Consider the following 27,666-nt stretch of genomic DNA (forward strand, 5'->3'; position numbering starts at 1 on the left):
AATGGGGGAGATAAAAGAGATGATCTCTGGGTCTCTTCCAACTCAAAATCTATGATCCTGGTAAATTCACCATTTTAAAAGGAAGAGGAGAATTATGAACCAAAATCTAGTTAGTTCACTAGCAGTGTGGAAGCAAAGATCTTGGTTTTGGACCAATGTGAAAGCTCAGTTGTCTTAAAAAATAAGCTCCTAGAGCTCCCTGTGTAGAAAGGGTAGTATTTTTATGCAACAGGAAAAGGAATGAAGCAAGCTGCAATGAAGAAACAGAAAATTGTTCACCTTACTTTTTGAATATTTGAGGCTTTTAGAGACATTAACCAAACTTCAAAAAAAAAAAATGTACACACGGTTAGAAAGTGGAATATTTATTTTAAATAATATAAAGGCGTAGAGAAATTAGTTCCCCCCAGTGAAGATTATTGCTTTCACAACGAGCACTACAAGTTACAAGTAGATTTAATTAGCAATTTTTGTAGATATGGCAAAATAGTGGTGATAGAGTAGGCTTAGCACCAATGCAACCTTCCTGGGGATTTAAACATACCCCAGGATGTTGTGATGTTTCCTAAGAGGGGAGGGAACTCACTATGGGACAAAGCCCTGATCACCTCTCCCTTGTGTCAGAAATACAAGTACAATGAAGAGACTCTCTTTTTAGGCAGCGAAATACAGGTGAGAAAGCTTCATATGCCTGGCCCCAGCCTTGCAGTGCTTAAAACCTAAACAGTTTAAAGGTTATAATCCCTATCTTGGCTATTGAGAATTTGTTAATAATATTGATTTCCAGAAAAGAAGAGAAAAGTGATTCTGAGTTTGGGGTTCCTTCTTCAATGGATGACAAATGAATTCACTTCCACAAAAAGCCTTCCCAGACTCCCTTTAATTCTAATACTTTTTCTCTAAGATTACCTCTGACACATCCTGCTCATTTCTTGTTTGTCCATAGTCACTTGCATGGCGTCTCCCTTTGGACTTTGAGTTCCTTGAGGACGGGGACTGGGTTTTGTTCGTGTGTGTGTGTGTGTGTGTGTGTGTGTGTGTGTGACTTTCTTTGTATCCCTGGTGCTTACAATAGTGCCTGACATACAGTAAGCACTTAATAAATGATTATTGACTTCTCAAGTTTTATCCTGGGTGGAGAAGATTGAAACCTCTGGGTTTTGATTCTCAGCTCCATGTTTATGGTATGTCAATGGAGGTTCTCATCAAGTAAACTCATGAAAAGTATAGACTGTAATTTCAATGAAGCTTCCTTTTTCCATATTAGACTTGTTCATAAGTAATATTTGGGGGGGTGATTGGGGATACAGAAAAGGTGGTTCAGAAAGGAAGTTTCAGGGAAAGTTATTCCTGTAGTAATAGGAGACAAATCAACATAATACGACAAATCTAATTGTTTTCAAATGTTGGGGGGATGGTTGGGAGGATTACAAAAAGGGAGAAGAATCTCTAATTGATCTCTTTCTTTCAGCATGTAGGTCAGGAAATGGCTATGATAGTAGAAAAATTTGCAGCCTCTAAGATCACCCTACCAACTCCTGCAGACTTACCAATGGATTTTGCTGTATATACTGTAAGCAAAGACATTTGCTTTCAGTGGTACCTACCCCCTCTAGAAAAACCTCCGAAGGAAACAGAATCTATGGTAAGGTAAAACAATTATACAAAGCTTTGTTGTTGTTTCGGGTTTTTTTGAACACATTATCTCTTAAAGACAGTGACTTTTAAGATTATAATTTTCTAACAAGATATTCTGCCTATTAAAGCTTTTGCTACACTATACAGGGTGACCCAGAAGATTTCTGGGTCACAACACATTGAATTTAAATTTAAAATAAAGCTATCTTTAAATGGATTTGAAGGATTAATTTTTTTGTAAGGCTTCATTTATGATTTGCTCAATTTCTTTTGGAAATTAGGTTTTTATAGTGCATATTCTTTATTTGCTATTTTATTAATCTGGAAATTTTCTATTTTCATATTCATCATATTTATAAAATACATCCATTTCATTTAGGTTTTCAGTTTCTTTGGCACATACTTAGTCGTGATACTTTCTAATGCTTTTCTTTATTTCCTCTCCATTCTTTGTGAATTACTTCTCACTTCTTGTTTTGGTAATTTGGTTGTCCTTTGGAGGGGACAGGAGATGGGGGAGATCAAATCAGTCAGTCAGTTAGTAAGCATTTATTAAGGTCTAAGCTTTAGGAATATAAGTAAAGGGGAAAAAAAGGGTCCTTGCTCTCAAGGAACTCAAGGAACAGTCTACTGGGGGAGACAACATGCAGACAATTATGTAGAAACAAGAGATGTTCAGGATAAATTGGAACTGAAGGAAGCAACTGAAGGAAGGCACTAACATAAATGAGAATTAATGAATTCCTTCCTTCCTTCCTTCCTTCCTTCCTCCCTTCCTTCCTTCCTTCCTTCCTTCCTTCCTTCCTTCCTTCCTTCTTTCCTTCCTTCCTTCTTTCCTTCCTTCCTTCCTTCCTTCCTTCCTTCCTTCCTTCCTTCCTTCCTTCCTTCCTTCCTGGCAATCAAGACTGTGACTTGCCTACTGTCACATAGCTAGTAAGTGTCTGAGGCTGGATTTGAACTCAGATATTCCTGACTCCAATCCTACCACTCTCCATCATGCCACCTAGCTGCCCCTGATTGGTTGATTTTCTAAAATTTTTTTTTTATATATTCAATTTATTAATATTTTCTTTCTCTCTTTTGCTGGAAGCCATTTTCTTTTGCCTTTTGATGTGTTGTATCATAACTTCTTTTTCTTTCCTTTATCATAGTTCTATGCAATTTTGAATGAGGTTTCTTGGTATCTGATCTTTTCTTAACCACTTGCAATTTTTAATTTGAGGTAGGAGTTATGGAGCTTACCAATCACATTCATGCCTCATTACATCTAGAACTTCTTCCTGGAGGTGACCTATGAGTTCTTTTAGTACTTTTCTGTCAGATTCCAATACTTCTGGGCAACTTTCTTTTATGACTTCTTCTCATACATTAATTCGATTTTTGTTTTTGTTTTCTTAGAAACTGATTTGCCAGATTTTTTTTTCTCCATACATCTTTCTCATTTCTTTTGGTTTTTGATAGTATTTCACGTGCTTTTCCAATTTTTCTGAAATTTGATTTTTGCTCTAATATTTTTTAATGTAAAATTAAATTGTTGAATTTCATTTCTTCCATTCTTCTTTCGGTTGTCCACTGATTTACTAAGGTAGCCCAGCTTCTGTTCTAAGCTGACTATTCTACTGCTTCTATATGATAATAATAATAATAACTTTTAAATAGTATTTACTAAGTGCTAGATACTGTGCTAAGTGCTTTACAAGGAGTGCCTAGATATAGGAGAGTTAAAGGGTCCTGGCGCTTACCCTTTTATTCAATCTCTCTATTGATTTTTTTCAGCGTTTTTCTGCTCCTTGTGATCGTTTCTTTCCTCTGTTTTCTATTGATTGTTCTTTTATTTTATTTGCACATTGATTTCTGTTTTGAAGTTCTGGAGGAGAGCTACACTTAGACATGACCATGTGCTTGGCATGTGTCCTTGTGTTGCCTCCACCCCCAGGTATTTTTTTTTCCACATAGACTATTATCTAGCTACATGTCCCTCATCACACAAAATGTGCAAGGGTTGGTTTTTTTTAGCCAAATGTAGAAACTGAAAACCTAAATGAAGTGGATGGATGTTATTTTTATTTAGCCAAATAAAAAAATTTATCCCTATTAAATTTCACTTCATTAGTTTTGGTATGCTGTTCTGATCTGATGAAATATTTTTGGATGCCAGTTCTGTCATTCAAGTCGTTTGCTTTTCTTTGAATCGTCTTCTGCTGCTATCAGTATACCCATCCATGCCTACCAGGCCATTGGTAAAATTCCTGAAGCAGAACAGATTTAGAGACCCATGCTTGGGACACTCTACTCTCCCCAGACTGACATTTAACCATTAGTCACTGCTCTTGTGGTTCCATCATTCATCCAGTCACATTTGTAGTGGTAATTTAAATAGAAAGATCTTTCCTACTCATTAAGCAGGGGACCTGCTTAAATCACATGGAAGCCTAAGTCACATGTGGTGGGAGGAGCTTGCTAAATGGGTAGAACAGGAAGGGTAGAACAGAACTGGGAGGAAGCTGGTGAGAGTATTTAGGGTGGAGGTGAGGACACAGGCAAGCAGGCAGGCAGAGCTAGTTTTGTGAATGTTTGTTGTGGGAAGAGGGGTGTGAGAAGTGTAAGGGAGTGGGAAAGGCTTGAAAATGGCTTTCTCCCCTGCAGTGATAATATGTATTGACTTCTTGGTTACTATGATGGATTTGGTTTTCTGATGTCTGAATAAATGTTTTTCTTCTGCCTTCTATATGGAGAATCTGTTATACTTTGTGATTCAGAAGTATACTGGCATATTCATAGTCACCCTTGGTGCTGTTAATATTGCCTTGGCCATGAAACATCCCAGCAGTGTTTATTGATTAATTAGGCTGACTTTACATCCTTTTTCTAATAGCTTGATCTGAACTTGGGGGAGGGGGGGCAGGGAGATACTTACAGGAGAGAGAGGGGAGAATGAGGTTGGAGTCCTATAAGAATTCCCATCTTATTCCCTAGACTTTCAAGTCAAAAATACCCAAAGTAGCTATGACTCAGGTGCCAGCCAATGAGAAAACTTTGAGAAGAAAAGACTCGAGAGAGAGTGATTGCTATCTTACATGTGAAAGAGGAACAGAATTTGTTCTGCATTGATCGAGAAGACAGAATTAGGAGCACGGTGGAAAAAGATAAGAAACGTATTTAAATGTGATGTCAGGAAAAGCTTCTTAATCATTGGAACTGTCTTAAAGTAGAATGGGTTACCTGAGGATTGTTTCGCTTTTGTCCCAGCACCAAACAGAGTGGCTGGTTTACAGTAGCAGCTAAATAAGTACTGATTGATGGATTGGTTGATTCATTAAGGAATTAGGTTCCGTCTTCTGGTAGATCTTTATGCAAAAGATAGGTTACCACTGTGGGTGTGTTGTAGAGAGATTTCCTCACTGCTGAGGTCTCTTCCAACTCTGAAATTCTGTTTCTATGAATCAAGCATCCTCGTTAACCTCCAGGGCTGCTTGGCTCAACTAGTTTGACAAAAGTTGCCTTTCATATCATAGACAGGTAATGAAGCCCCATTTTCCTAAACAGCCAGGAAACCCCTATTGCAGGTCAATAACTGAAGCCCCCATCCAGGGACTGTGAATTCACGACATGGAGGGAATAAGGGTAGAGATGGCCATGAGAAGGAGTTAGCCAACTATTGGAGTCTTGAAAAGAGTACTTGGCAATTGGGGGTTAACCCAGAACCTCAGGCTGAAGATAAGACTAGGATCATGGCTAGTAGTCAAGTACCCTTTCACTGGTCATTTATGACTTGGCTCAGGTATGAATGGTGGTCCTACCTTTAACCAGCACCATGTACTTGGTCATTGGGCATGGTAATAGTGGAAGGAACATTTCAAGTATTGACTGAAAAAAGTCAAGGGACACAAAAAAAGATAGAAGAAGGATTCAGAGAAGTAGAAGAAAAACCAGAAGAAGATGATGCCCCAGAAACTGAGGAAGGAAAACATTTCAGATCACTAGTGGTTCAGTGTCACTGGAGGGTGGTCTCCAGAGGACTGTTCCTGGGATCTGTGTTTGGTCCTTTGTTCTTTAACATTTTATCAGTGACTTGCTTAAAGGCAAAGATGACAAACTTGTCAACTGTGCAGTGGACACAAAACTAGGAGGAATAACTGGATGTGGGGTGATATTGTCAGGGACCAAAAATGTCTTGATGACTCAGTGCTGAGCACCTGGAAAGATGAGATCCAACAGGGACAAAGATAAACCCTTTGGTATCAAAGTATCACTTTCACAAGCACAGGATGACTGCGGCATGGTTAGAAAGCAATTCTCTGAGCATGATCTGGGGATGTTATTTAAGTGCAAGCCCAACAGGAGTTAGCATTGTGATCTGGCGGCCCAACATGTTCGCATTCAGAGAGATAATGCTTCCAGGAATGAAGCTGACCCCAGCCAGACTTCCTCTGGGGAGCTGTGCTCTGTTATAGGTGTCATAGTTTAAGAGGGACATTGGTAAATTGTAGAGCAGAGCTGTCAGCCACAAGTGACCCCCCTCAACCAGATCTAAATATTATACAAATGACAGTTTAGTTCAGTCATATCTAATTCTTAGTGACCCCATTTGGGGTTTTCTTGGTAAAGACACTGGAGTGCCTTGCCATTTCCTTCTCCAGAAACTACAACACAACATAGATAATGTTAATTTGTGGTTTTCAAAGTCAATGAATGGCAGTTTTATTTGAGTTTGACACCACTGTCTACAGAGAATCCAGAGGATAGCACTCAGGGTGGAGAAGCATCTTGAGGTCATTCCAATAAGGACTGATGGAAAGGACTGAGGATATTTAGCTTGAAGAAGACTTAGATGGGGTTGGGGAGGGAGAAGGTGGGGCTGAGGGCAGGAGACATAATGACTGTCTTCTGGTATCTGAAGGGAGGGAGGATTAGACTTGTTCTGTTTGAGCCTAGAAGACAGAAAGGAAGCAATGGGGAATAATCTCAAAAAGACAAATTAACACTTGACAATCAAAGCTATCAAAAAATGGAATGAGTCCCCTTGGGAGGTGGGAGGTTTCTCTTCATTAGAGGCCTTCAAGAAGAAGTTGAGCTTGCACTGGAAGGCCCCAAGAGGTCTCCTCTTTGTATGAAATTTTATCATTCTATAAAATTTAACCACTGCCAGGGGTGAGACCAGGTCATTAAAGAACTGGGAAATGTCCCCTGCCCTTGATGTTGGCCAACTCAGCTCTACTCGCCTCCCTTCCTCCTTGCCCCCCATTTTGGGAATTTGTTTTAGGCAGGTAGCTGCATTCTTTTTTCTAAGGAGCATTCTCTAATGCTTCTTGATCTATTTGAGCTAAGATCTCTAGCTGGGACTGGAGGAGACAGTGTTCAGATATAGGAGTTTATCTTTGCATGTTACTACCAGTTTGAAATCTCCTTCTCCCAATCTATGCCTATAACTGAATAGTTTCAGAGGGTCACCTGAGAGCACAAAGAAGCTAAGAAACTTGCCCAGAGTCACATGGTCAGTGTGTCAGAGATATGGTTTGAACCTAAATCTTCCTGACTCCAAGGTCAGTTGTCTGTGCACAATACCACGGGTTCCTGAGCCAGGAGATCATCACTCCTAGGGCAGGGGTTTTTCACGTAGGCTTCATAAACTTGTTTGGGTTTTTTTTTTAATATTTTCATTTTCATTATCGTATTTCAGCATAATTGGTTTTCTTTGTAACCCTGTGTATTTTTTTTTTTGTACATTTAAAGGCATTAGTTTGAAAAGGGGTCCATGGGCATCACTGAATTGCCAAAGGGTTCCAAGACACAGAGAAGGTTAAGAATCCCTGCCCTACAGGGTAATTCAGCCATGAGACAGATAAATGGAGGACCTTGCCCAAAGTGCTCCATTGACTTTAATGCTCTTTCTAATAAATAACTCACAAGGATGAAGCTCTTTAAGGTTTGCAAACATATTATCTCATTGGCATTCTCTGACACACATAAGTAGAAGGAATTGAAGTGACATTTCGGGCAGGCTTGGGTTGGACTGAGAAGACAGAGAGCAGGGTTAGGCTTAAAAATGGCACAGGAAGGCACTGAGAGATTTGACTGCCTCGTCCTTCTAAGTTGTTATTCTAATATGATGCTGGTGCCTGGTGCAGAGGAACCTCCTGCTTCAGCAGCCCTTTGATGGCTTCCTCCTTGAGAAGAGAGGGAGAGAAATCCCTCTGGCTATTTCCCATGAAGCTTTGCTTGGAGTCTTGCTCTTTCCCAGTCCTCCTGTCAGTCATGGTACCCTGTATCTTGGACTCTGACTAAACCCACTCCCTACTTCCCAGCTCCTGAGTGCTGAGCTTTCTAGCTGTGTCTCTGTTGGCTTCTTCAGGCCACATGTTCCTTACAACTCAGCGGGTAGCTCTGCTGTTGGGAAGCCAAGAATCCTATAACACGAGCTGTGCCTTTTTTCTTTGAGCACTTGCTGCCTCTCCCTGTGGCTCCTTTCATACTGCCGTCTCATGTTAACCCTCAACCCTTAGAACTGGTTGCTGCTACAAGTTCAGTAATATTTCTTGTCTTGTCCCCACAAGAATAATAAACAAACCAACCTTTTAAATGAACACTCCCAAGAATGTTTGAAGATAACCCACTTTTCCAGATGTTTTGTCCTCTCAGTCCCATCCTGGGGATGGACTTGTTAATTCATTAGTATAGGGAAATCTCAGGTGAATAAACTCCTGCTACCAATGGAGGTTGTCACCTTTCCTTCAAATTTCACTCTTAGAGAATTGACTAGAGTATGAAGTGGTTAAGTGACTTGTCTAAGTCTCCCCTATCCTAAAAGAAAAACCTTCCATTACCCTACCATCCCCTCAAGCAAGCAACCAAATACTTGGCATACATTTATCCTATACTGCTTCTGCTTGTCATAACCAAACTCTTAGGAAATGGGTCTTGTTTCACTGGCTATTTTTCTCTTCTAACCCCTCAATCTTTTGCAGCCTGGCTTCTCATCCCAACATTCAATGGAAATTGCTTTCTCCAAAATTACTAGTGATCTTTTGATTGCCATATCTGAGGGTCTTTTCTTGGTCCCCTTCTTGATGTCTCTATATCATTTGACCCTGTTGATGACCCTATTCTCCTGAATGCTCTTGAGACTTTTGTGACATTAATCTCTCTTGATTCTCCTCTAAACTGCCTGACCCCTCCTTTTCAGCCTCTATCATCCAAATCACACCACCAACCTTTTGGTGTTCCTCAAGGCTCTGTCCTGAGCCTTCTTCTCTTCTCTCTCTCCAAGGAATTTAATCAGGTCTTGTGGATTTAATTATCATCTGTATGCAGATGAACTGTAATCTCCTGAGCTCCTCATCACTGGCTGCATATTTCTAACTAGGGGTCCAGTGGGCATCTCAGAAATAACATGTCCAAAACAGAATTCATTATTTTGCCCCAAATTCACCTCTTTTCATCAGTTTCCCTGTTTTTGTAAAGGGCATCACCATTCCCATTGTCACCCGGGTTTGCATCCTCAGAGTCATCATCTACTCTCCGTTATCCTTCACCATGCATATTAATCCACCACCTCCACAACCTCCCTAGCATCCGTCCCCCTTTATTCTCTTGGCCACTGCCCTAAGGTCACACCCTGCTTGTGTCTTCCCACAAATCTTTCCCCTCTCTGGTTCATCCTCACAGCTGCTGCATAGGGCTGCTGCCCCTGTCATTTGCCTCATAGATTGTCTGTCAATTCTGGCTGGGGGGTGTGTGTGTGTGTGCTATTTTGCTCTGCTGTCAAATGCAAATACAAACTCCTGTTTGGTATTGAGAGCCCTTCATTACTTGGCTCTGCCTTATCTTTCCAGCCTTGTTATGCATTATTCACACACTCTAGAACCTAGTGACCAGATTGGTTCCTTTGTTAGACTGTAAGCTCCTCAGGGGCAGGGACAGCTCCACTCTTGCCATTGAATCCCCAGCTCCCAGCACTAAGCTGGTCACAGATAAGGGCTTAGTAAATGTTTGTTATTTCCTTGATTAAAGTTGCCTGTGGCACCCATAGCATAAGTGACTAGCCCAGGGTCTACCAGTATGTGTCAGAGACAGGATTTGAACCTGGGTCTTCCTAGCTGTGAAGCATGCTCTGCTTCTTATGATTTCCTTAACGTAATTAAATGCCAAGTTGCTTGGTTTAAGCTATAAATGTATCAGAAGTTTAAAGTAAAAGGAAGTTAGGGAGATTTTACATTATTTCACTTCATAGTGAAGTGGAGAAAAGAACTTCCATTTTCAATGCCATTCAATTTAAAAAGAGAAAAGAAAAAAGCATTGGTTTTTGAAGTTGAATATGGCATTGATATGGAAACATGTGAGGCAGAGGGTGCCTTTGGTGTGACACTTATATGCCTTTTTAATCTCCTTCCAGATCATGTTGCTGTATGCGTTTAATACAAAACCTGTCAAGATTTATGATGCTTTTGAGTTCAATAACAACCATATATGTTCTGGATCTTTGTGGCTTTCTCTGAACAAGTAAGTGAAGCAGGCTTACCTGTGATGTTGTAACATTCTGATGCTGTCTTGAATGTCTTTTTAGGCAGGTAGAATGAAGAGAATTTTTATGGAATAGAATGTTAAATTGGAAGCAGTCCTAGGGTTTCTGCAATGGCCATTTATAGTTGAAGAAGCAGATAGATGACTTTCCCAAGACCAGAAAACTCATTAGTGACAGGTCTCCAACTTCCATGAATGGTGCTCTTTCCATAACACCACAGTGGTCAGCCAATCCAGTAATGGCAGAATGTCTAGTTGGTTAAATTTTGCCTTTTTTTTAAACTGAGATTAGAAACTTTCAATAGTTCATAGTCCAGAGTGGTGGCCACAAACATTTTTGACCTCACTCTCTTCACCCCACAGGTCCAATCTGTCACCATATCTTGACATATCTTGCTCCATAGCTTCATTTATATCCAGGGATGAAATGGAACCAGTTTGAACCAGCTCTTGTCATGGTTAAATTCTCTGAGTGTCTACACCTCAGAAAACAGCAAACTGCAAATCAGAGTTCAGTTTTTTGTTTTGTTAATTGATGAGACTTAAGAAAGTGAGAGAGGAAGTGTTAATGGTACATGTTAAATTTCAAAGTGTACTATTCACATCCCTGTTTGTATCTTAGCTCTTATTTCCACTCCCACTACTTTCATTCAGGCCCTCATCTCCTTTGTCCTGGACAGTTGCAATAACCCCCTAATTAATCCCCCTGCCTCAAATTTCTCTGCTTGTTTGTCCATCTACCATACAGCTGATTTTTCTTAATTGCATGTCTGGCCATCTCATTCCCCTAAACTCCAGTGACTTTTGCTTTTAGGATCAAATATTAATTCATCTTTAATTTTTCACTTTTTTTGTGTTTTATCATGTACATAATTATCAGTATTATTTGTGACTAAGCAACTGTACATATAGTAGGAGGGAGGCAGAATTGTTTTTACTGATAGAGAAAGCAATCAAAAAAAATCTGGAGACCTCCAGGCTGGAAACTCACATCAAAACTTGTATATCTGCACCATCTATTTTGGCATTATGTCTCCGACTTCTCTCTCCCTACACAAAACCTTTACTCCATTGTTGCCTCTGAATCATGACTTGCTCTATATCCTCTAACTTCTCATGCCCTATATTCATCCAGATCCCTCCTTCTTGAAGGGACAACTCAAAGGTTACCTCTTTCATGAATCCTTTCCTGACCCCTCAAATTCATATAATATTTTATTGCTGTGGAAGAGGTAGGTGAAAATGAATACTGTGGATTTTGAGGAATTGTTGTTCCCAAATATTCTGAGACCAAAGAAACATAATCAAAGGGTACCTACTTTACTTCTCTCTTTATTGGCCAAGGCAGGATGAACAATGAGGCTATTTTTAAAGATTCTTTACCATTTTTGAGATTACCTGTCAATACAGGGAATTTTGATCAAACTAACAACAGAGAAATGTATTTCCCACAGGAACAAAACTGACCTTTAGCAAGTCCCACCCGCCAATGTTTACATACTCACCCCATTTCTTTCCTACCACAGAATGTGGCTGATTGACTATATTTTTGGGCAAGCCTTAAAAGCTGTAAAGCCCAACCTATACCCTAAGAAGCTAAATCTAACTTCAGTCCAAATGGTCTTTCTTAATGAATGAAATGCATTTCTTTTCCTTTCAGTCTGGCAATTCAGTTTTTGACTCACCCTAGTCCTATACATGTTCTGGGGCCCTCATGGAACCCAGGCTGGGAAACTCCTGCTATCTTACCTAAACCAACAGGCACTTTCTCATATACTAAGATTATAATTTACATGTTTCATATCTATCCTGAACCCTAAGGTGATTATAAATTCTTTGTGGGTAGAGACTATACATGGTAATTATAACATGGAGAGACAGTGTGATATAGTAGGTAGGATGCTGGATTAACAATAATAATGACGATACCTGTAGTATTAATACAGCACTTTAAGATTTACAAAGCATTTTACAAATATCATCTCATTAGATCCTCACAACAACTCTGGGAAGACTTATGGTCTGGTCCTAGCAATTAAATGACTGACTCTTTTTGATTTACAGTATACTCTGTAAGACAGGCTGATAATTCCAGCCTTCCCTGCCTGTGACGGATGCTGGGGCAGTGAGTTGGTACAGTGGATAAAGTGGTGGTCTCAGAGACAGAAAAAGCTGAGTTCAAATCCTGAGACACTTATTGGCCATGTAACCATGGACAAATCATTTAATCATTCTCAGCCTTGCTATCCTCATCTATAAAACAGGGATGATAATAGTGCTTTCCTCCAAAGGTGGTTGTGAGGAACAAAGGAGATAGCCTGTGTGAGGTAGAGAGTATATGTGAAACTTTGTCAACTGTAAAGCTCTAGCTAATGGCTGGATATTATTGTGGTTGTTGCTGCTGCTGTGAGAGTCTGATGAGGCCATGGAAGTGAGAGCCCTTTGAAAACGGCAAATGAGCTGTACCCATGCAGTGTCACATTCTCCATTCTTTGTTTTCCTCCCCAGTGCCCAGCGTAGTGTCTTGCACGCCAGGAGCACTCAAGAAATGGCTCTTGAATTAAATTTTAAATTTCCTAAATTATGAAGTTTCCCTTGCCTTCCTTCCCTGAGGAGCTGTCTTCCTGCTCTGTGGTTTTCATTTTGAAGGACTCTTCAGCATAGACCTCAAACATAAAAAAACAAAGGCTATTTTTGAGGTGGTGTAGCTATCTATTATTTAGTGATTATCAATTATTCAGTGAAATGGTGGTAAAACCTGGGTGTAGGGTATTCACAAGCAGAAATAATCAACACAATATGGAAATTAGGTACCATTCTGTAATATTGGTTACAATTTCTAGTGACAGTCATGATTTGTCTGTGTGCCCTCATAAATGCATGTTGAAGGCCATCTACAGTTGCTGCCCTGCAAAACATAAACAGGAGGCAGAGGGAATCTCATTTTTGCTTCCTAAAAGTTTCTAAAGAATGTAGAAAATCTAGACAACTGAGTGTATCCTTAATCTTTGAGCACAACAAGAAAGGTTGAAATGACCATATCTCCTTATTAATGTAATGGAAAATGGTGGTCAATGAGAGTTAGAAGGCAGGGTTTGAGCAAGACAGAATACTTCTCAGGACTCCATAGTAGAAAGAGGTGCCAGACCCAAGGTCAGGAGACCTCAGTTCAAATGCTATCTCTGGTCCTCCTGTCTATGTGTCTGTGGGTACTCTTTACCTCCTTGGGCCTTATCTTCTGGAACAGTTCCCAAAGATGAGAGCTATCCAGAACACAGGTACTCCCAGAAATGGGAGCTCTCTCTAATGTAGGGTCAGGATAAGTCAGAAGAATCTCGGGGTCATCTTGAGTCATTCCCTGTGTCTTGCATTTATAACGTGGCACTCCTCTGGTATCATTGAATGGACAACAACTCTGTGTCTTGGGTTGGTTTATTCTTGGGGAAGTGGCCTCTAAAATGACCCTGGTTTCATCTCTCTTGTGCTGTGGATTCATACAGCTGGGAATGTAGCCACAGTTTTGTCCTAGGGGAATGGCTATGACAAAACACATGACCCTCAGGCTCAGCTTCATTCCTTGTACCTTGTGCGTCTAACTGGGTCCTTCCTTTTTTCATTTAAGTCAGGATGCAACAAAGGCCTTGCTCTCTACCACCTGATACTTAGATATAAATCAGGCATTAAATTAATAGCTTGATGGAGTTTTACATCCCTAAATGAAATGTCTATCATTCCAGAATAGCAGTAATTTACATTCAGATACTGTCACTAGCTTAGTTATCTGGCATCATGCAGGAATGAGGTTTTCTGGATAAGCAGGTTTTCTGCATAACTGAAATATCAATGCATTGAATACCAGAACTTCCATTTTAATCTGTTTCTTATATGATAGAAATTTTTATAAAATAAATCATACACATTTTGTTTCTTGACCAGAGCCTACTAAAAATACGTCCTTGATGATTTAACATTGTCATTAAGAATGGCCATTACTGTGCTCCGTTGAAAATACAGCTGAAGACATATGGGATGTGCCTCTATCTCTCTCTACCTGAATATTACCACTATTCCTTTTTATTTTTTCTTTTCTTCTGGTCTCTCCTCTACTCCTTCCTTATTTCTCAGACTCTGTATCTCATGCCTTTCACGTACACTACCAGCCAGGTGGTGACTTCTTTTTCCTTCTGTTCAAGCATCATGACCTATGATCTTGGACTCTCTCACACTTCTGAACTCCTTTTGTTGAGGCTCCAAGCTTCTTTCTCCCCATTCATCATGCCCTCTTCAACACATTTGCGTCTCCTCCCACATTCCCCCATTTATTTTCATGTTCAACACCAGTACGGATGTTTGAGGATCCCAAAGACCTAAGTGATTTCTGGTTAATAGAAATGTTAGTAGAGAGGCATGTGCTCATTTTGAACACAAATACCCTAAAATACTTTTCTGCATTTATTTCATAAGGTTGCTGATTAAATATTTTACCTCTGTTGCTTTTAGAGTTCTGGCCTTACATGAAAAACTAGCTGGCCTTAGACAACAGGCTGAAATGTTGTTATACACACATCCATTGTCTCCAGAAGGAAGGATGTCACCATTTGATTCTCCTACAAAAGTCATCCCAGATGTGCCTGAAAATATCATGCTCACTAAAGAAATGAAGGCAAGTAATTGTGATATCAGATGGATCAATTTCACATTACTGTGTTGCATCCCTTGGGAAGTTAGGATGGGAATAGATGGCCATTGCTCCACCCCCTAAACTGCCTTTTTCAGAATGGAAACAACTAGTTCCCATCAATCTAAACCAGGAGTTCTTAAACTTTTTTTGTGTGTGTCATAGAGCCCTTTGGTAGACTAGGGAGGTCTATGACCTCTTCTCAGAATCATGCTTTTAAATTCATAAAAGAAAATACACAGGATTATAAGAGAAACCAATTATATTGAAATAAAGATATAATTGCTTTTCCTATCCCTATTCACAGGCCCCTTGAAATCTGTCTATGGGCTCCCTCCTCCCCTCACAGAATAATACCTTTAAATAATTGCAGATGTTAAATTTTGAGGTTAGTGAAAATAAAGATGCCCATTTCACACACCCCCATTCATTCAAGTTTATGGGCCTTCTAAAATTCATCCATGGACCTCAAACCATTGACTACACAGATGGTTTCTGGAAGAACCAGTTAAGACATAAACTTTTGGAAAGGGAGTCCCTTTCCACCAGGCTTTGTTTCAGAATGGCAATAGCATTTCTGCTTCATTCAGTAAATATAAATGAGTCCCATCCATAGAAGACACTTGACTTTTACCTTGACTGTCACAAGAAGAGCCCAGTCCTCTTTTGTTTTATTCTTTTCCAACATGCACATCATTGGCTCTGCTTTTACTCTTTTATCAGAGCTTGACTCCATCTAACTCTCAATTACCATGAGCCTACCATTTGCTAGAAATTCTTAGAGATTTCTTCGAGTGGGACATGCATATGGCCTTCAGTGTCCCACTCTTCTCCACATTTTTATTCTTTAAACATTTCTGTTCAGATGTATTCATTCTTGCATTAGACTGTGTTGGTGTTTTAAGCTGGACATTGCCAATGAGATGAGCTAATGCATTTTTTATTTCTTCAAAAATGGCAGCAGAAGCATTTGCAGAGGGCAGTATTATCTCTTTCAAAATACCTCCTATAACCAACAAAAGCATCTGGGTCCTGTGCTGAGCCAGGGGATTGATGGCCTGGCACTTGAAGCTTTGGAATGTGCATCAGTTTCTATACCACTGATAATTACAGCAGGGCATCTCAAAGGTTTAATTAACGGTGCCCTGAGTGAAGATAGTAAATAACACTCTTTCCCCAAGAGTCAAATATTTATTTTCTGTTCATTATTTTTGGCAAAAGTACAGTCACAGAAAATGTTCGTTTCATATCAGTTCTCAGGGAGAACATTACCCTCTTCCAGATTTCACACAAACTCTCCTTGCAAGACATCTAACAGTGATAATAAATCACCCTGACATAGCACTCTCAGATTCATTGTTGATTGCTGGCATTTCCATAATATTTTGAACTGACACATTTTTCTCACAATACTGTGACTTAGGTTAAGTACTACCTCTAGTTTACAAATGAGGAAACTGAGGCTCAGAGAGTCATGGGATCAGAGATTTAGAGCCAGGAGAGACCTTAGAGATCATCAGAGCCAACTTGTACATTTTGGTGGGAAGAAAATGAAAGATGAAGTGACTTTCCCAGGGTCATAGAGCCAATAAACATGTGGGGAAATTGAACCTTGGCCTTTTCTATTTCAGGTCTGGTGCTCTATCCGTACACCAGGGGTGTCAAACATGGGTTGCCCACAGCACTTCCAAGTATGGCCCAAACCAGATTAAAATTTAATTGGGAAATATTTAACAAAATAAATAAAAATACAGTAAAACATAAATAATGTTATTATGTGGTTTTCTAAGTCAATACACAACCCACTAAGATCCTTATATATGGCTCAGTGGCCCCCATTTCTTTGTGAGTTGGACAACACTGCCAACTACGCCATGCCCTCCATGGTCACTGAGTATAAAGGGGTCCATTCTCAGTTCCAATTCAGTTCTCTTCTCTTCCCTTTGAGCTCCATCCCTGATTGGTGATTCTTTCCTGGATGTGAGATCGTTATTTAAAGGGAATTCCCTGTTTATTTGAACAAAAATCCAGTTAATATAAAATAATAAGCTCTGTACCTTGGGGGAAAGAAAAGTAAATATCAGTAGTAAGTATCAGAGCCCGAATTTGAATCCTAGGTTGAATGTACACCTAGAACTTTCCCTATGTTTTGTTTTCCCCATGAGAATGTGAGAAAGGACTGTCTCTTCTTTTGTATTTGTATTTGTATGGGGTGTTCCTCAAGGACTAGCCCCTCTGGTGTGAGGGCTATCAAACCCTTTTCAGGACTGCTCATCTACCGTTGGTGTCTGCCTTTCATCCAACGTTCACCCATGACTCCAAGAAGCTGTAGCCACACCCTGGTAAAACCTTCTCCAAAGATGGGCTAAACCAGGTGGAAGGTAACTGATAGGTTCAAACCCATCAATGACTTGGGAGGATGTCTACTCCAAGCATGGGAAGACTTCTCCCAGCGAAATGGGCAGATGAGAACAATCTATCATGAATCAGCTACGTGACCTTTCTATGCCTCAGTTTCCTCAGCTATAAAATGACAACAGCAGTGGCAATATTTTTCAAGACCTCTTCTTATTCTTATAGGCTATCCTCCATTTTGTGCAGTTGTTTAATCTCTCTACTTTGAGAAAGGTTTTTGATCTTTTTTGTGTTCTGGATCCCTTTGGCAGTCTGGAGAAGTCGATGACCCCTTCCTCAGAATACTCTTTTTACACTTACGTTTACAATTCTCTTATACACTTATTCTACTATTTTTTAAAAAACAAGTTCACACATTCTTAGTTTAAGAGGCCCTACTCTAAGTTATACTTTGTTTTTTAAAAAGTGAATAGGTAAAAGAGGGTGGAGTAAGATTGTATATTAAGAAGGTTCTCATGGGAGGATATCTGGAAATCACAGAGGAGAAGCATGGGGGAGGACACTGGAGTAAAAAGTAACAGAAGCAGAAACAGAAGCAATTTTGTCATCTCAGTATACTATAGACCATCTGGAGAGAAGGAAGAAATAGATAAGGACCTCAGAAAGCACCATAAGTCTGATACAAAGGCATGACCTAATAGTGACAGGGGACTTTAGTTATCCAGAATCTATTAGAACTCTGACAAAAGAATAGCAGCCAATAACTTTTCAATTTGCCTTAAGGATCAAGTGACCTTTCAAAAGGTGAAGGAAAAAACAAAGGGAAAAAAATCTATTCAGAATTCAATTCTTTCTAACGAGGAGAAATAGATTGCTTGAGAGCACATGATGGGAACCTTGGGGAAAGTGACCAATCAGTAAATATTTATTAAGCATCTACTCTGTATCAAATACTGTGCTCAGCACTAGGCATAACCTCTTAGGATTTGTGATAGAGGAGAGGAAAACTGGGCCATCTGTCATTGGGGAAAGAAGATTTCACAGCCTTCAGAGGAAGGACAGGACAGGAAGGACAGGTTGGAATCTATGGAAGAAAATTCTACAGGAAAAGCCAGGCCAGAAGGGGTGGCAAGTTCTCAAGTCATGAAAGAAAGCAATTTCAAAGGGGAAAAATGCTATGTGAATTCACAAAGAACTCCCCAACCAACTTTTTAAATGAGACTTACAGAAAATGAAAGCAGGGATAGGTACTGGAGAATGACTACCTAACCATGACACAGTAGGAGCAGTATACTAACTCTTGCCTCCTTGATGGTTTCTTCCTGAAAAGTTGAGACTGTCCTGTAGACTTGCTTGACTAAGTGGGCAGAAGGCTCAGGATGTGGACATCTCATTCTCATTGTCCAAGTCCCAAACCACTGCACCACCTCAAGGAACTCCAGCTGCTTTCTGTGATGCTTGGTTTGTGGAAAATGGGCACATCAGGGAAGGAAGCTTCACTCAGCTGAACCAGCTATCTTCACTGCCTGTACTTTCTTTTTTAATTTTAAAATTTGTTTTTAAAATTGTATTTATTCTTCACTTAAGAAATAAAGCAAGCATTTCCATAATGTAGAATAGAAAAAAAGATTATTGTACGTGAAACTGCAAATCTATTGTGTACAGCCTGCTCTTCCTTCTAAAAATATAATAAAGGTATCATGGAATTTTCTTTTTTTTCCCTCCTTCTCACCTCCCACCCAAGAGATGGCTACTATTAAACACAACTGTGTGTGTGGGGGGGTGTGGGTGTGTGTGTGTGTGTGTGTGTAAAACCATTCTATACAAACTTCTACTTTTCATTACTTTCTCTCCATGCAGATAGCATCTTCCATCATATGTCTTTTGTAGTTAATTTGGGTATTTACAATAGTCAAAATGATTTAGTCACTCAAAGTTGTTCTTAAAACAATAATTGTTAGTACTGTATACAGCATTCTCTTGGCTCTGTTCATTTCATGTTTCGTTATTTTATGCAGGTCTAGCCATGTTTTTCTATGCTCATTGAGCTCATCATTTCTTACTGCACAACAATATTCCACCATAATTACATACCACAACTTGTTTAACCATTCCTCAGTTGATGGACGTTCCCTCAATTTCCAGTTCTTTGCCTGTCCTTTTTTTTGAAAACTCTTCTCCTCCAGGTAATTAAATCTCTTTCTGTTAACTGTTCAATGACCTATGAGCGTTTCATTCTTTTCCATGATCAAAAATGAACTTCCAGGGGATTAGGCTGAATTACACCCACCATGAAACAAATGATATGGCATGGAAATGATGACTCTGAGAGCTGAGACTGACAAGGAAAGCTTTGAGTCGGTGCTTTGAGAGGATCCACTGAAGGATGTGGCAAGGGTTAAATGTGGGAGAAGAGAAGAATGAAGGGGATGTAACAGTTGTCTTTCAGTGTCTGAAGGAGCGTCGCGTGGAAGAGAGTTTAGATGGCACTACTTGGCAAAAGAGGACAGAATGAGGAGTGGTGGATGGAATATTCAAAAAGCCAAATTTAGGATTGTTGTCAAGAGAAACCTCCTAACAGAGCTCTCCAAAAATGGAAAGGAAGTAGTGGGATTGTGAGGGAGTGGGCTCCCCTCCACTGGTGGTCTTTAAACTAAAGCCAGACAACTAATTGTTAGGGATGATGTCATGGGATTCTTTTTTGGGGGGGGAGGGGTTATTGTCTGGACTATTGTCTGACCTCTAAGGCTCCTTCCATCTCTGAAATTTAGTAATTCTGCTAATTGCAGCTCTGGAGTATAGCAATTTTAAGTGAGTTACTTGGTTTGTCAATTTAACAAAAAATAATCTGCTTTAAAAAAACAATTCCATGGTCAGACCAATTTTCTTTTTGGTATGGGTGAGGGGAGGAAAGGGCTAAAAACATCCATCACTCTCTGGAGAAAAGACAGACATTTGACTACTTTGGCAAGTTCTCAGTCCTTGGAAGTTGAATAAACAAAGGGAGTGGTTTTTGGTATTTTTCTCCCCTTGCCACAATTGTAGCTGGGCCTAAAAAAAGCAAGAGTTGTAAGCAGTGTTGGAAAAAGCCAGTTGGTTAAACCTTCTAGGCAGTTGTCATGACAACCATCTCAAGCAGTTAATTAGAAGTTAACTAGGACACTTGGAGAGATAAGCTTAAGTTGCATTGGACAGGATTTCTTAGAGCCTCTCGTCTAGCATCTTTTCTTCTTACCTTGATACCAGTTTTTGCCAGTAGCTCCATTCTGAAAAACTATGAAATATGCCTACTCCCAGACCCCAATTTCTTAAAAAAAAAACAAAACAACCCAATCCTTAAAGCGCCAAATAAGTCACAAGCTTGAGGAGAGACATGTGAATGCAGACTGTTTTGGGAAGACCATAGAACAGGCCTTCCAACTAGTTTGATCTTCAAAGAGCTGTACAGACTTCAAGGGGTGGAGTGATTTGTGTCAGCTATTCACTAGTTTAATGAACTACCTTGGAGGGGAGGGCACAGTGTTAGGCACTGTGGCTATTTATAAAAGCCAAGAAAAAATGGCGTTGGCCCTGAGATGCGTACAAACTGTTGGGGTGGAGAGAACAAGGATGCAAAAATGATCTATTAACACTCACAAGTAGCAGCATTAAGTAACCTGCAAACTCCAGTTCAAAGTAAACAAACACCAGGCCTCTTCTGGGCTAAAGAAAGGCAGAGATCAATCTGGACTAGAGGGAGTCACACCGTCACTTCAAAGGCCAAATCCCAGGCTCAGCTCTAGTCCTACTTTCTGAAGGACTCCTTTCCCAGTCCCTGGGGGGCAGAACACCTTCGCCTTTCGGATTGCCTCATCTATTCTCTGTCTCTATCGACTACACAGTCGATCCAGTGTAGGCATAGGTATTTTACATGTTGTCTACCCCTATTAAGTTGTATGTTCCAGGAGCGTGAGGGTCGGGGATTTTTGTCTTTTGTATTCTCACTGCCAATGTTTGGTAAACAATTAAATGATTTTTGACTGACTGATTGACCTGGAAAATAGTTGGTACTTAATAAATGCTCACAGCAGGCTTATTATCCTAGCGAGGATAATTGTAGAGATCCTTTCCAGCTTTAACTCTTGCTCCATGATCCCAAGATCCCCAACTACTTTCCTAGTCATTTTCTCACTTGATCCTTATGACAGAGGATCACCATGGTACTCTTTGGTCCTGTCAAACTAGTCTGTTTGTTTTCCCATACACAGCACTCCCATCTCGTACCTCTGTACAGAGCTGTCCTCTGTGCCTGGAACACTCTCCTTCCTCACTTCCATCTCTTTAAGCTCCCTTCAGGGCTTAGCCCAAGTGCTACCTTCTACTTGTGTGGGATGGCTTGGATCCCTATTTAAATTAATTACTCAGAGGCCTCTCAAAGTGATGACAGAAAGTTTATTTATTAGATTCTAGAGAATTGGGCAATTCCTCTACCAGGAAAAGCCGAAGACAAAGGAGAAGCAATGATACATATAGACTCTAACACAAGTCCCCCCCTCCCCACTGATCATTAGCTGAGAATCTGATCTTATATTCTAGATGTGAAATCTAGCCAATTCCTGTTGAAATGAAGACATCGAAGAATTATGTAAGTTTCATCCAATCATTGAGACCCTAATGTACTACACAGCTTTATATCCTTATATGGAATTATTCCACTGTAAAAATATTGTAACCTTGAGCCTCTCGGTCTTACCTCACCCCTGGGAGAAGAATTACAATCTGAGAAGTCTTCACTAAACCTATTCCACTCATACTTGATGTCCATTGTGATTCCCTGACCCCCTTTACTGCTCTTCTGTCCTCCCAGAAATCATTTGTATGTATAGTAATTCTCTTAACTCACTTCCCTCAGGGTTCTAGGGTAGGGTTATACTCTAGGGGTTGGAGAAATCTTTCTTTAATGAAGTTCTCAAATATTTTTGGTCTCCCTTTACACTCTTAAAAATTACTGAAGACAAAAACCTGGGAAGACTTATATGAACTGATGCAGACTGAAGTGAGCAGAATAGGAGAACATTGTACACAGTAAAAGTAATATTGTAAGGATGATCAACTGTGAATGACTTAATTATTCTCAGTAACAAAATGATCCAAGATGATTCCAAAGGATTCATGATGAAAAAATGCTATCTGCCTCCAAAGGAAGAACTGATGAGGTCTGAATACAGACTGAAACATGCCATTTTTCTCAGAAATTCCTTCCTTCCTTCCTTCCTTCCTTCCTTCCTTCCTTCCTTCCTTCCTTCCTTCCTTCCTTTCCCTTCTATCCTTTTTTCCCTTTTGAGTTTTTCCCCACAAAGTGATTAATATGGAAATATGTTTTGCATGATTGCACATATATAACCTATATGAGATTGTTTACTGCTTCAGGGAGAGGGGAGGGATGGAATTTGAAACTCAAAACTTAGAAAAAAAGAATGTTAAAAATTGTTTTTACATGCAATTGGAGGAAAATATTATTTTAAAAATTACTGAGGACCCCAAGGAGCTTTTGTTTATGTGGGTTATATTTACTAGTATTTACCTTATTAGAAATTAAAATGTATTTGTATGAAATAGTTTTGAGATCATGGACATCCTGTGGAACGCCAGGGTCCCCAGATCACACTTTTAGAGCTCCTGTTCTAATGCTATCAGCTCAAGCTTGGATATTCCACTTCATTGTAAGCTGCCAGGGATTAATGCCTAATTCTGTTTAGCCAGTTAACTTAATGAGCTTTCATAAAAGGAAATTTATTTTAAAGGTATGGCAAAGACAAAAGTCTAAAAAATTCCCCCAGCATGTGGGGTACACCCTCTCTTGGCTCCCAGGCTCAGACGATGCAGTTTCAACATAGCATTTACCCCCACTGAATTCCCTTCCAAATGTGTCCTGGCTGATAGATGTATGAGTCTGTACCTCTACCCTTGCTGGACCAGGCTAGGCAGGTCACTTGGAACCATCATTCCTTACTGTCTGGCACCCAACAGCTCCCAGCAAGGCCAAGCTTCAGTACTTTTGGGTTCTGACCATTCTGACTTTCAAAGCCTACAAGCAGTGACAACACAAGAAGGCAAAGAACCAAGACCTGTATTCACAGGACATCACATTGGCCTGGGAGAAGGATGGCCCTAAGACCTGTCCCTTTATAGTACTTCCTCTCTCACGGGATTGCAACCAGGCAGTAAAGGGTAACAAGGTGGCAGAGTAAATAGAATGATGGACCTGGAGTGAGGAAGACTCATCTTCCTGAGTTCAAATCCAGCCTCAGACACTTATAGCCATGTGACCCTGGGCAAGTCACTTCACTCTGTTTGCCTCAGTTTCCTCATCTGAAAAAATGAGCTGCAAAAGGAAATGACAAACCACTCCAGTATCTCTGCCAAGAAAACTCCAAATGGGGTCACAAGGAGTCAAACACAACTGAACAACAAGAAACAAAGAGCAGAGTCAGAATCAAGGTCCTGAGAGGCTAAAGACTTTTGAATGCACTTCAGCCAATCACAGTCTATCTTTTCCTTCCCTGGTCAGCAGACTGAAACCCTCTACAAAACATCTGCACATGGCCCAAATAAGGGAGCGTGGTCTTTCTGTGATATATCATTTTGTCTTTCCTACAACAGGCTTCCAGCCTCTTCCATATGGAAAATTACATCACTATCCTCCTCTCCCTCCCCGTTTCCTCCTTTATCTATGTGTTTTACTTTTACCTTATCTATGTACTTGCTACTAAGTTCCAGTAGAATCTCCAATTCTTTAGGGAAGGTTGATTTTTGATTAGTATCTCCAACACCTAGCACTTGAAAAGGAAAAAAAAGATGGAATGAAGAGAAGGAAAGGAAGAAAAGGAAGGAAGGAAGGGAGAAAGGAAGGAAGGAAGGGAGAAAGGAAGGAAGGAAGGGGAGAGAGAGAAGAGGATAGTGAGGGAAGAAGGATGGAAAGAAGGAAAGAAAGAAACAGAAAGAAAGAAAGAAAAGGAAGGAAGAAAGGAAGGAAGAAAGAAAGAAAGAAAGAAAGAAAGAAAGAAAGAAAGAAAGAAAGAAAGGAAGAAAGGAAGGAAGGAAGGAAGGAAGGAAGAAAAGGAAAGAAAAGAAAAGAAAAGAAAAGAAAAAAAAAGAAAGAAAGAAAGACATAGAAGGCATCTGAATTAATATGAATTGAATCGAGCCAGGCAATTGAGTTGAGATAGGTAAGGCAATTATCCCCCAGTTTACTAATGTGAAAAGAGGCCCTGAGAAGTTAAACCACTTGTTCAACATCACATAGCCAGTAAGGGAGAGAGCTGAGATTAGTCTCCAGAGCTCATATCTGTTCTTTGATATTGTGCCCTCTGAACATGAGTCTTCCTGGACTAGACACCAGGAGCTATACCCCTATGGGAGAAGACAGTCTTGCTCTGTGGGTCTATGTGAATCACCCCTTGTCAGACTTTTCAAGTAGCAAAGCAACATGGCTCTTTGTCAAACAAAAGAAAAGAGTTCATTTAAAGGAAAAATAGAAAGATCTCTTCAGCCCAGATTGGTCAGGAGCCATTTCTTACTAAGGAAAACTCAGATAACTCTCTTTAACTGGGAGTAATGTGTATCCAGGGAGGAATTTCTCTTGTCCTGTGTTATCTGTATTCTCATTTTTCTGTTAGCCAGGTTGAGTATGGTTCTACCACATCAGAAAACAAGAAACAAGCCAATTTCTCAAGTTTCCATATGGTTTATTTAAGAGATAATGTCAGTGGAATAGAAGGTAGTCAGAATCAGAGTGCTGCTTGATGAATACTGAGCCAGGTAGACATTTATTTCCAGAGTGGAAGGCATTCATCATGTAACATCCTTCACTTTGCCTCCTATATGAAATGATCAATGAGGGAGATGTTGTGTTTTTGCCTGATAGTTGTTGATGAAGTAGTGACAGTTACTCACTGAGGTCGTTATGGAAAATGTGTTTGATGATTGGTTTAGCCAACCCATTCTCCCTCAGCCAATCCTAAGAGTGCAATTAGAAAGAAAAATAGACTGGCTTATTGGTTTTTGTTGAGTTGGCTAAAGTCAGGAGGAAGATACTTTTTACTGTAGCACTTAAGGGATATTATGAATGTGGGTACTCTCTCAGCCTTTATAGCTCACACTCTTCTTGTGGGGAAGGCATTTCGTGAAATACTATGGCTCAAAACCACTCATCACCCAATCAACAGATCTCTGGTGATGAGCCTCTTGGGACCTGGCTAGGCTAATTCTAGGACAGCGGATACACAGCTCATCACCAGACCTGTCCTCAAGGACTTTCCTCTATAAGGTGTGCTCAAGTTTTAATTCTGCTTGCATATGTGCCCTTGGAAAATTCAGGGTGACCTCTAGTCCATGATGTGTGTGTGTGTGTGTGTGTGTGTGTGTGTGTGTGTGTGTGTGTGTATGTTGGGGGATGGGATCATATTTTATTTAGTTTTTAGTTTTCTTAACATGTAAAAGAAGATAGAAATTTGAAAATCCATTAAAGGCAGTATAAACAGTCTTGTTGCTTCTACAACAAGGTAAGCCAGACCTCCTCATAGGTTTCTACTACATTTTAACTAACATTAAGGGTCCTTGTCATATGACAAAAATAACACTGGGTTGCAAGGTAGGAGAACCCTGGTCCTGGACTTGGCTCTAAACTTAAATAAGCATGTGAATCTTAAGTCACCAAATCAGTCCAGATTTCAGCTCCCTACACTGCAAAATGAAGAGATGGGGCTAGACTACCTCATCCCAACCCAACCACTACTCTTGCCTTAAGGGCCAGGGTAGGGTGTCTCAAGTCCCAAGCCACTGATGGTCCAGGAAGTTCACTCACAAAAGCAAAGGGGAGGATAACACACATAAGATACTCCCAAAATCCAAGCCAGAATCTTTTGCTAGAATTCAATCCATAGAGGATGGAAGAAAAACACAGGTATAAGGCATCAGGTGAATCAGACTGAGGATATCTATCTGTGACATGCTTAGTACAAGTGTGATGTTTATAGCAACAATCCTTAAACTGCCACCTTGTGCCTCTTGGATCTAAGGTGTGGCAGGTTTCTAAGTCGGGGTTTGGCAGTTTGGGGGAAACCTCTGAAGCCCATCTGGCAAGTTGAAAAGAGAATAACTCCATTAGTATTTGTGTTAGTTGTTTGAGGAAGTATCTTGTAGGTCAAGTGGAGTACTGGTCAAAGGGAGCTACAAGGGCAATGTGGCATCATAGAAAGAACCTTGGGAGTCCAAGATCAGATGAACCTCTACTCAAGTTTGGTGTCCATGAACTCCTGGAAAGAAACACATGTACCCAGCTAGTATTGGTATACAAGCAGTCCATTTAGTGGCATGCATGTTATTGGGAAATTTAAAATTTGATCTATTTTATTTTGTGCATTTAAAAACATTGTTCTGAGAAAGGTCCACATTGATGTCCCCAGACTCTGCCAAAGAGGTCTATGACATACAAAGTAGTTAAGATCTTCAAGTCTGGCTAGATAAATGGATATGAGGGTTTTAACCTGAAAGACCCAGTGCTCATGGAGCATTAGGTCCATGGATGTTACTCTGCCAAAGAATGAAAAGCATTTATTAATTGCTTATTGTATGCCAAATGAAACAGTCAAACAGTCCCTGTTTCCAAGGAATTCATATTTTAATGGGGGAGATCACCCATATGCAAAGTGTGGAAGGTGACCCTGGTCAGCTCCAAGATTTCTGGGCACTCTCTCCTTCTCTAGCCTGCCTTGCCATCATAAGGCTGATGAGCCTCAGCTGGTACAGACACCCTCCTTTCTCTGAACTATACAACATGATTCATTAGTTACTTGGCATCATATGGTCTTCTGTCATAATACACCCAATATTGATGCATTTATACTTGAATTTTATTAATTAAAAAGAATAAATGTGTGGCATGTACAGGTGAAGAACTGGGAACAATTGTAGAAAACACAGTCACTTTCCATTACCCTTTGTGTATTGCCTTCTCTCTACCTCACTGAACCCAAGCAAACTCAGGTACCCAGCTCTTCTCATAGAATCAGAGGTGCCAAAAACACATTGACTTTAATTAATTTAACATCTCATGCCTCTCTAGAGTGTTTGCATTTTAAAGGGGGCAGGCCAGGGACAGGAGAAGTAATAGATCCCTAAGGGTCAAATTTCCTATCCAATGGCTCCTAGATGAAAGAAAGATGTTAGGGTGGTGGTAGAGATGATAACCTTGAAATTATATCTTAGAAATAACTGGTCATCCTGCCCATGACCAAGGGTGATTTGGTGAATGGGGTGGGGGCTGGTAATGGGATATTAGATGTAAGGACAATAAGTTAAAGATCTGCCACTCTCCCTGGGTCTCCCTTTTGCATTTATTTCTTACTTTTACTTATATCATAATAATTGGTGTATACGAATTTTCCCAACCATTAGATCCTAAGTTCCTTGAAAAAAGAATGTCTGCCTTTATA

The 27,666-nt window shown here is 40.1% G+C and overlaps 1 protein-coding gene across 2 annotated transcripts in view; it reads left to right on the forward strand.

Annotated features, from left to right (window-relative positions):
- CFAP54 (cilia and flagella associated protein 54) overlaps positions 1-27,666 on the forward strand; it is a 313,535-nt gene that overhangs the window by 270,320 nt on the left and 15,549 nt on the right. Inside the window, exons 64-66 of one of the 2 annotated variants that reach the window (XM_072655642.1) lie at positions 1,472-1,645; positions 10,031-10,137; positions 14,659-14,821. In XM_072655642.1, the coding sequence (XP_072511743.1) occupies positions 1,472-1,645; positions 10,031-10,137; positions 14,659-14,821 (444 nt within the window). Of the gene's footprint in view, positions 1-1,471; positions 1,646-10,030; positions 10,138-14,658; positions 14,822-27,666 lie in introns of those variants that run through there. The other variant, XM_072655643.1, reaches the window with a different exon arrangement.

Source organism: Notamacropus eugenii, chromosome 3, assembly GCF_028372415.1.
Source record: "Notamacropus eugenii isolate mMacEug1 chromosome 3, mMacEug1.pri_v2, whole genome shotgun sequence".
NCBI classification, from domain to species: Eukaryota; Metazoa; Chordata; class Mammalia; order Diprotodontia; family Macropodidae; genus Notamacropus; species Notamacropus eugenii.